General features: G+C 45.7%; 1 protein-coding gene and 1 long non-coding RNA gene across 3 annotated transcripts in view; one reads left to right on the top strand and one right to left on the bottom strand.

Annotated features, from left to right (window-relative positions):
- Nucleotides 1-565: 565 nt before the first annotated feature.
- LOC133776039 (uncharacterized) lies at nucleotides 566-2,646 on the bottom strand. The gene is made up of 3 exons (XR_009868333.1): nucleotides 2,320-2,646; nucleotides 1,677-1,734; nucleotides 566-919 (listed from the first exon to the last, which is right to left on the bottom strand). It is a non-coding gene; the product is annotated as an uncharacterized LOC133776039 (long non-coding RNA).
- Nucleotides 2,647-3,367: 721 nt separating this feature from the next.
- CEP55 (centrosomal protein 55) overlaps nucleotides 3,368-9,421 on the top strand; it is a 28,489-nt gene continuing 22,435 nt past the window's right edge. For both annotated transcript variants that reach the window (XM_062214162.1, XM_062214161.1), the window contains exons 1-3: nucleotides 3,368-3,481; nucleotides 6,016-6,211; nucleotides 8,908-9,183. In XM_062214162.1, coding sequence (XP_062070146.1) covers nucleotides 6,029-6,211; nucleotides 8,908-9,183 — 459 coding nt within the window. In that variant the 5' untranslated portion in view covers nucleotides 3,368-3,481; nucleotides 6,016-6,028. The remainder of the gene's footprint in view (nucleotides 3,482-6,015; nucleotides 6,212-8,907; nucleotides 9,184-9,421) is intronic.

Genomic DNA, 9,421 nt, shown 5'->3' with positions numbered 1-9,421 from the left:
GGAGGATGGCCCAAGTGCTTGGGCCCTGCACCCCAAGGGAGACCAGGAGAAGCACCTGGCTCCTGCCTTCGGATCAGTGCTGTGCGCCGGCCGCAGCGGCCATTGGAGGGTGAACCAACGGCAAAAAGGAAGACCTTTCTCTCTGTCTCGCTCTCTCACTATCCACTCTGCCTGACAAAAAAAAAAAAAAAAAAAAGGAATATTGATAACAGAAAAGAGAAGAGTAAAGATTTTGCCTATTTCTCCATAGAATTTGGGTCAGAGGAGACTGATCAATGCATTCATTCATTCATCACATGACCTAAACCATTCAAGTACAGCAGTTCTTAGTACTGAGGATAGGGTGATCAGAAAATCGCAGATATCCCGTGCCTCCAAGGAGGGAAAAGGATACCCATCACAAATCACTCACAAATAAATGTGCAATTACAACTGTTGCCGATGCTTTGAAAGAAGAGTCCAAAGTAAAGGGAGGTGATCGATCCCCTTTTCAGAGAGGCAGAGTGAGTGCCATGAGATCTGAAGAAGAAGTGGGCAAAGAGAAGACAGTGGGAGTCTTCCAGGCAGGGTCTATGAAAAGGCCCTGAGGTGGGAAGGAGCTTCCTGGCCAAGGGATGGAAGGTGGCTCTGTGGCCTGTGTGGGGCCAGGTTGAGGAAGTCAGCAGCCTGGAGGACAGATTGGGGCTTTTGTTCTTTCCCCCAAGAACAATGGCAAGTGAGTAACAAGTTCCTGTTTGTGTTGGGGGAATGTGTGAGGTACTCCGGTCTGCATTATTTCAGGAAGATCTCCTGCTAGGGAGAAATTGGATGGGAAAGAGGCCAGCATGTGAAAGACCCTTTATGTGCGCATTCCGGTGCCCAGCCAGTAGAAATGTAACAAGAGCTACATTTATCATTTTGAGTTTTCTAGTAGTCAGATCTAAAAAAGTGAAACAGAATAGGGACATCAATGGTAGTATATTTTATTTTACCAGTGTCTCCAAAATATTATCATTTTAATATGTGATAATTATATAATCAAGTACTAGTATAATATTATATATGCTTATATTACATATTTGAAATATGCTGTATAAATCACATCTCAATTTAGACACAAATTTTTATTGGAAATACTCTTTATATTTAGATCTTATAAAATTTACAATTGAAAAAAACCCATGTTTTTGTACCCAGGTTGTTTGAAACTACTTGAAAGTTTTCTAGTAACTGAATCAAATGTCAGTTTTTTAATGAAAACTGAGTAAAAGTTAAATTTGGTTCCTTATTCACAGAAGCCACATCTCAAGCACTCAGCGTTGAGTGGCCAGTGCATCACGCTGGCTAGAGTAGGGGTAACCTTTCCTTCCCTGCGGAAAGTTCCACGGGACTCTGCAGGAGAGAGCCTGTGCATTCATTAGCAGCCCTTTGGAAGATAAGCCCCTTTAACGGTGATAGGCAGCTCCTCCATAATACATTCCTCATTTCCACTTCATGCCTTGAAGCTGGTTCAGCAGCCTTTTGCTACCGTTTTTTGCTTTCCAGAGAACATGTTCCTACTGAGAAGAAAGTGAGCTCACCTGCTGAGATAACACCTAGTCTGCCTGGCTGTCTCACTTCTCTCTTCACATGAATAAGGAAGTTTTGAACCCTTTGTCTTGTCCCTAAGTGAACTGTCACCATCAAAATTCTGTTACCTTATGACGCCTTATGGAGCCTTCCAGCGCCTCCCTCTTCCATCAGGATTGGCAGCACCTAATTTGTAAAGAGCAAACATTCATTTTGAGGTCTAACAGTGATAATTACAAAATTACACAAGCCCCCAGGCCCATGAGCCTCTGTCTGCTCTTCTCCCTCAGGCACCCCTACTTACAAGGGGAAGCTCCCACTAGCAAACAAAGTCCTGGACAGCAGTGTGGAACCGGAGTATCTGGCCCGGCAGGCCTGGGCGCCGGGCCTCCAGCTGCTAGGCTGCCAGGTGCCAAGCTCTTCCCTCCTTGTCTCTCCCATCCTCTGTTCTCCACTGGCTCAAAGGTGAGCTGATATCTAGCTGCCTCTCTCTCTCTCTATTTTCTATGGGAACTAATTCTGTCCCTCATCTCAACTCTGATTTAACTTTTGCACTTTCTCCCACTCCCATCACATCTGCACACGACAGATAAACAGGAAACCAAGACTGTTCATTTGCCCGCCAGAAAGGCGAGCTCCAGGAAGCAGGTGCCAGAGTCATCCCCTGGTATTTCGTTGGTGGCTTTTATATTACTAGTATTCGTTTACATTCCAAAGTAATATATGACTGTGTTGCTTTTTAATAACGATTATCATCAATCAGGCACTTACTAAATACTAGCACTTTACACAGATTCTTTCCTGTAATCTTCATAACCGTGCAGTGAAGTAGATATAATTTGCATCCGTTTAGCGACCAGGAAACCGAGGCTCAGAGCGGTTATATAATTTATCCAAGGTCCTGTCTTTAGTAAGACGCAATCAGGAGCCAGGCTCAGCTGCTCCGAACCTAGAGTTTAACCACGCAACCTGGCTGCCCGACACGGCTTTGCTGCCGTGTATCCGCTATTTTAAATTTCTGCTGACTTGATGTTTGGTCCGAGGGAGAAAGGTCGGCCCTTCCAGCACCTCCTGTGCCTCTTCCCTTCGCGATAAAGACTGACCCACGCCCGGCCGGCAGGAGGGCCGCGACTTGGCGCGAACGCCGGCCTCCTCCGGGGCTCGCACCCTCGGCGCTCAGCCCGGGCGCGCCCGCCGGCTCTCTCATTTTCCGCCCGCTGTGGCTCCACCCCAGCTTTTGGCAGAATAAAGACGCAGCAAAAGTGGGCGACAGCGAGGCTGCGTTGCGTCGCGGGACCCAGCTCTCCCAGGGCTGCAGGGCGCCCCTTCGTGCAGCAGAAACTGGCACTCAGAGGCGTGAGGTGTGCTCACGACCCACAATCAGTCCCGGGCCACTAGAACAGTAATCTGCTTCAGCCTCGAAGCCGATCAACACAAAATCAATTTTTTCCTCAGAAGCCGCCGGCACCAGGAGAAAACCCCGCTCAGGGATCGACCCCGCCCTCCCCGTAGCCCCGCCCACACCTGGGTTCCGGACCCCGCCCTTCCCCGGCGCTCCCGGAGCCTCAGCCAATCGGGAGCCGCGTCCCGGCTTCGTGCGCCACGCCCCCGCCGGCAGTGACGTGCCCCGCCCCGCAGCCGCGGGATTCAAACTCCCGGAAGCGCTGTCCGCGCAGGAGGGTGTGGGCTCGCCGGGCGCCGCGTTTCGCCTCAGGTGCTGGCTGCCCCCGGGCTGCGACCGCGGAGGCTGGCGAGGACCGCCCGGGCCCACAGCCCCGGGGCCCAGCCGGACCGCGAGGGAGGCGGCGTCGGCGGGCGGACCGCGGCGCGGGACTGCATCTCTGTCTGCGCTGAGCCGGGCGCCTGTGGCTGGCACCGGCGGGGCGCTGAGCTCACGGCCGCCGTCTCTTCAGCTCCTCCTTTCGACCCCGCGGTGCGTATTTTCATCTTACGGAGTGCAGAGAGCCCAGGGACTCGGCCCAGGCCTCTCGTTAGTACGAAAGATCTTTAATTTTTTTTTTTTTTTTTTTTTTTTTACCAGTTAGCAAGTGCTTTTCTGTGTGTTCTGCGACAGCCTTCATTTCAGAGGGGAGCAAGCAAGCGCCTCCCGGAGGTTTTCTTTTCCATCTCACAGGGGAATTTGTCTCCCCTCCGGGAAGACGTGGCCTGCAGTAGATGCCCTTTGAAATGCTTGTTTGGTCCCAGCGTGTCTTCACTGAACTGGCGGCTTCTGCGCATGCCTCTTCCCCCCCAAAACTTCAAAGTACAGCTCCTGAAACGGTTGAAAGAATCAGAAGGTTAAGGTGGGGCTCATTGGGCCCCAGACTGTGTAGCGGCTGGGTCGCCTTACTGCAGCTGGCGGGGAGAAGAAGCCACCGTCAGGTCAGGTTTGCTCAGGCAACGCCTGCAGATGACTGGAGTAGAAAATACAGGGCAAGGAGGGTGGTAGGACCGAGTGGTGGGGGTGCAGCCTCACCCAGGCTACAAACAAGAGCCATTCCCCGCAGCAGTTTTTCTGCCCTGGGTCGGGAAGCAGCGGGGCCAGGGTTCTCGCTGCTGTCTGCTCGTCTGCTTTCCCACTACTCTGTGGGGACTCAGCAACCTGTATATGGGGTCAGCCATGTGGGATCTGCAGAAGCACACAGGAGAGAGCGTCCTGTGCAGTGGGTTCCTGAGACACCACGCCCTTGCACTCGGCTCCAGAGAGTTCACAGCCCCCGTAGTCCTTCGTCCTCCAGCGGGCAGGAATCCTCAGTGATCCTGTGACAGCTGGCTTGGTTGACTCACTCTACACAGTCCTAGTATTTTTAGGCTTTCTGACTCCACACACAGCATGACCTTGGAAGTCATTTCCCTGTGGCCCTCCTGTTTCCAGCAGGCTTTGCTGTGATTTTTGAATGTGTGAATGGTCTCACTTTCCTAGATTCCTTAATTGCACTGCCATTCTGTTGTCCCTTAACCTTCCTAATGAAGAGCTACTTTACTATTTATATGCACAATATACCTATCTGCCTGCTGGATTTTGTATTATACACTTCTTGTCATCAGTACTGTTAACAGGTTCTAAGCTTCTGCTTATTAATTTGGCTCCTTAGCTCCTCTTATCCTGAGTCCTCTGAATATTAAGTCTCCTCTTCTACAAATGTCTCAACTTGATTATTTTCACTTCTTACTGTGCTCTCACAAATGACTAAAAAGATCTGAACTAGATATATCTTTTTTTTTTTTTTTAAGATTGATTGATTTATTTGAAAGAGTTACAGAGAAAGAGAGGTCTTCCATCTGCTGGTTCAGCAGCTTTATCTGCTACACTAGGCATATCCTCTAAAACAGGAAATATAATTGTATTGAGTAATGTATTTTCATTACCTATTATATATTATATTTTTGTCACCAGCCTTTTATTCTTAGGTAAGAAATGCCCTTGATTGTAATCTACTTCTTTCAATCTTTAACAGTAGGCAACCCTCCCTTGCTTTTTTTTTTTTTTTAAGATTTATTTGTTTATTTATTTGAAAAGCAGAGTTAAGAGAAGCAGAGGCAGAGAGAGAGAGGGAGGAAGGGAGGGAGGGAGAGGGAGGGAGACCTTCCATCCATCGGTTCTCTCCTCAATTGGCCACAACGGCCAGAGCTGGGCTGATCTGAAGCCAGGAGCTTCTTTCTGGTCCCCCACATGGATGCAAAGGCCCAAAGACTTGGGCCATCTTTTACTGTTTTCCCAGTCCATAGCAGAGAGCTGGATAGGAAGTGGAGCATCTGGGTCTTGAACTGGTGCTCATATGGAATGTTGGCATTGCAGGCGGCAGCTTTACCCACTAGGCCACTGCGCCAGCCCAACCTGCATGGCTTTATTTATTTATTTTTTAAAGATTTATTTATTTGAGAGCAGAGTTACAGAGAGGCAGAGGCAGAGAGAGAGAGGTCTTCCATCTGCTGCTTCACTCTCCAGATGGCTGCAACGGCCAGAGCTGTGCTAATCCAAAGCCAAGAGTCAGGAGCTTCTTCTGGGTCTCCCACGCAGGTACAGGGGCCCAAGGTCTTGGGCCATCTACCACTGCTTTTTCAGGCCATAGCAGAGAGCTGGATCATAAATGGAGCAGCCGGGACTTGAACCAGCTCTCATATGGGATGCCGGCACTGTAGGCAGCAGCTTTACTTGCTATGCCACAGTGCCGGCCCCTCCATTGCTTTTTAAAACATAACTTTTCTACTGAAATGTAAGACATGTACATAACACTGTACAAATCCAAAGTGTACAAGATGACATATTTTTAGAAGGTAAGTGAATACGCCCCATGTATCTGTCTCAAAGATTTAAAAATAAAGTTGTTACAATACTCCAGAAATCTTTCTCCTATACCTCACTGGTTTGGATATATCATTTCTATTAGAGCAGATAGATTATTGGGCCTTTTTCAAACCTGAAATTAAACTCAGACTTACACAACTGACTTTCTATTTTTATAGACTATTTCAGAAGATGTCTTCCAGAAGTCCCAAAGATTTAATTAAAAGTAAGTGGGGCTCAAAGCCTAGTACCTCCAAATCAGAAACTGCACTAGAGAGGTTTAAAGGAGAGATTGCAGCCTTGAAAACATCAGTGGATGAGATCACAAGTGGAAAAGGAAAACTGAATGATAAAGATAGACACAGACTTTTGGAGGTAAGTGGTCTTATAACCCTTTGAATTGTAGTGTGCTGTGTTAGAAAACCATGTACTATGAATTCCTAATGCTACCTTCCTGTTCTCACCATTATCCCTGTCCCTCTCAGTTCATTAGTTTTTGAAACTTGACATTGGATTAATCCTCAATTTCTGTTTTGACTTTGCCAACTCTTACACATATTTTAGTTATTACTAATTTTTCTCACTTTTTTTTAAAAGGTGAGTTTATATAATATTTTTTTTAAAGATTTTTTTTTTATTTATTTGAAAAGTCAGAATTACAGAGAGAGAGAGAGACAGATCTTCCATCTACAGGTTCATTCCCCAGATGTCTGCCATAGCCTGAGCTGGGCCAGGCCAAAGCCAAGAGCCAGGAGCTTTATCTGGATCTCCCACATATGTGGCAGGGGCCCAAACACTTGGGCCATCTTCCAGTGCCTTTCAGCAGGGAGCTGGATCAGAAGTGGAGCAGCTGTAACATGAACCGGCGACCATATGGGATGCCAGCATCACTGGTGGCAGCTTCACCTGCTGTGCCACACTTCTGGCCCATGTCTCACTTTTTAAATGTAATTAAATATGTGTTTTGAGGTTATCAAGCACTAAATTTGTTTCAGAATGAAGACATCTTGATTAGGGGCCGGTGCTGTGGTATAGCGGGCTAAGACTCTGCCTGCGGCACCAGCATTTCATATGGGCCCCAGTTCTAGTCTCAGATGCTCCTCTTCTATTCAGCTCTCTGCTTATGGCCTGGGAGAGCAGTAGATGATGCCCCAAGTGCTTGGGTCTCCGGCACCCACCTGGGAAACCTGGAAGAAGCTATTGGCTCCTGGCTTTGGATTGGCCCAGTTTTGGAGTAAACCAGCAGATGGATGACCTTTCTTTCTGTCTCTCCCTCTCTCTGTAATTCTACCTTTCAAAATAAATAAATAAAAAGAAAATCTTAAAAAAGAAAATCTTGATTAATAGTTCTTCACCTTACATAATACTGTGGAAGAATATGTAATTTGATTTCTTTAGATTCTGTTTATAGGTTTGTCATTAAACTGAATGATTTATTATTTTTTTAAAAACAGAATTTGAGGTACATACTTAGTCATTGAGAAATGAATAAGCACCAGTTCATATACATAAAGGTTATTTTGCAATCTGGTAAAGGAATCTTACAGCTTTTCTGAGAGATCTCTTCCAAGTTTAGTCCATTCTGCTTTTTGACAAGCACTGGATTCTTTTATAATCAACTGACATTAAACTTCTGTAACTTCTATCCATTTGCTTTTTTTTTTTTTTAAGATTTATTTATTTATTTGAAGGCAGAATTACAGAGAGGCAGAGACAGAGAGAGGTAGAGGTCTTCCATCCACTGGTTCACTCCCCAATCGGCTGCAATGGCTGGAGCTTAGCTGATCCAAAACCAGGAGCTGGGAGCTTCTTCCATGTCTCCCACACAGGTGCAGGGACCCAAGCACCTGGGCCATCCTCTACTGCTTTCCCAGGCCATAGCAGAGAGCTGGATCGGAAGTGGAGCAGCTGGGACTTGAACCAGCGCCCATATGGGATACCGGCACTGCAGGCGGTGGCTTTATCTGCTATGCCACAGCACTGGTCCCTATCCATGTTTTAATTGTGCCCCTTAGAATAACACAGAACAAGTCCATTTTTTATTTAGCATAACAGTTTATCAGATATTTGAGATCTTGTTTCCTCTTTTCTTTAGAACGACCTCATTTTTTTCAGTTTTTCTGGCTTCTTATCATTCTGAACACTTTGTGGTTTGTTTATATCCCTCCTGAGTGACACACTCACAGTTGAACACAGTTCCTGCACTGCGTTCTGGCAAACACAGATTGAAATGGCACAGTTAAATCACTTCTCTAGACAGTGTGCTCTCTTAAAATCTAAAATTGTATGGCTGTTTGTAGCACTACTGACTGGACTTAATCTTGTGGACAACTAAAATCCTCTCATATATAACCATCCACTGAAACATAAATTTCCCCTTTTTATATTGTAACAACTGCTTTTTTTCTTCCTAAGTTTTAAATTTTGACCCAGTTAGCCTAGTCATTCTAGTAATTGTTTCTGTCATCTTTCTGTTGGCTCTTTCCCTTTTGCCAGCAGCACTGCAATAAGCATTATTATTTATCTTTCAGGTGTTTGAGAATATTTAGCAGATCTTTAAAGATACTTGTGAGATTTAATACCAAATGATTTATCAGCAATAAGCTGGTTAATGAATGCATCTGTATCCTGCTGTAATATTCTGTAGCTTTTATGTCCTGCTGGTTCAAATACATTGATGAGTATTAGTTTTCAGGTTTGTAAGATCTGATATGAAGGAGGGATGATTATCAAATACTCACCTAAGAGCTAAACTCTATAACTCTATAACTCTATAACTTTTTCTCACCACCCTTGATAGGGGTGGTTTCTTCTTTTTATCTGTACCCATTCATTTGATAACTATTTTAACTGTAGCACTTGCCATATTACATTAATATATTATTGGCTGACCTCTCTGTATGAGCTGTGTGAGTGTAAAACCTTAGCTTAATCTTCTTTTTTGGCCCTGGATTCCAGCTTAGTGCCGACTTGATAAATAATAAAGACTTCATTAATACTTGTTGAAGTGTGTTGTTTAGCCAGATGTTTGACCTGGCCTTGTTCTAAGATTCTTCTTAGTTTATATGTAGAAAATTCGAGGCCTTGAAGCTGAGAGAGAGAAGAATGCTTATCACCTCACAGAGAAGGACAAAGAAATACAGCGACTCAGAGACCAGCTGAAGTCCAGATACAGTACCACTGCATTGCTTGAACAGCTGGAAGAGAAAACAAAGGAAGGTGAAAGGAGAGAGCAGTTGTTGAAATCCTTATCTGAAGAGACAGATGTTTTGAAGAAGCAGTTGTCTGCTACAACAGCAAGACTTGCTGAACTTGAAAGCAAAGCCAGTACACTTCGTTTATCCCAGGTGCTAATTCAAATGCAGATTTGTTTTTCTGATGCAAAGTGTAATTTTTATTTTAAGATTTAATATTTATTTGAAAGTCAGAGTTACACAGAGAGAGAGAGAGAGAAGGAGAGACGGAGGTCTTCCATCTGCTGGTTCACTCCCCAGATGACCACAATGGCTGGAAGCTGCACTGATCCGAAGCCAGGAGGCAGTAGCTTCCTCCAGGTCTCCCATGTGGGTGCAGGGGTCCAAGGAC

Source organism: Lepus europaeus, chromosome 17, assembly GCF_033115175.1.
Source record: "Lepus europaeus isolate LE1 chromosome 17, mLepTim1.pri, whole genome shotgun sequence".
NCBI classification, from domain to species: Eukaryota; Metazoa; Chordata; class Mammalia; order Lagomorpha; family Leporidae; genus Lepus; species Lepus europaeus.
This window is presented reverse-complemented; position numbering and strand designations above follow the sequence as displayed.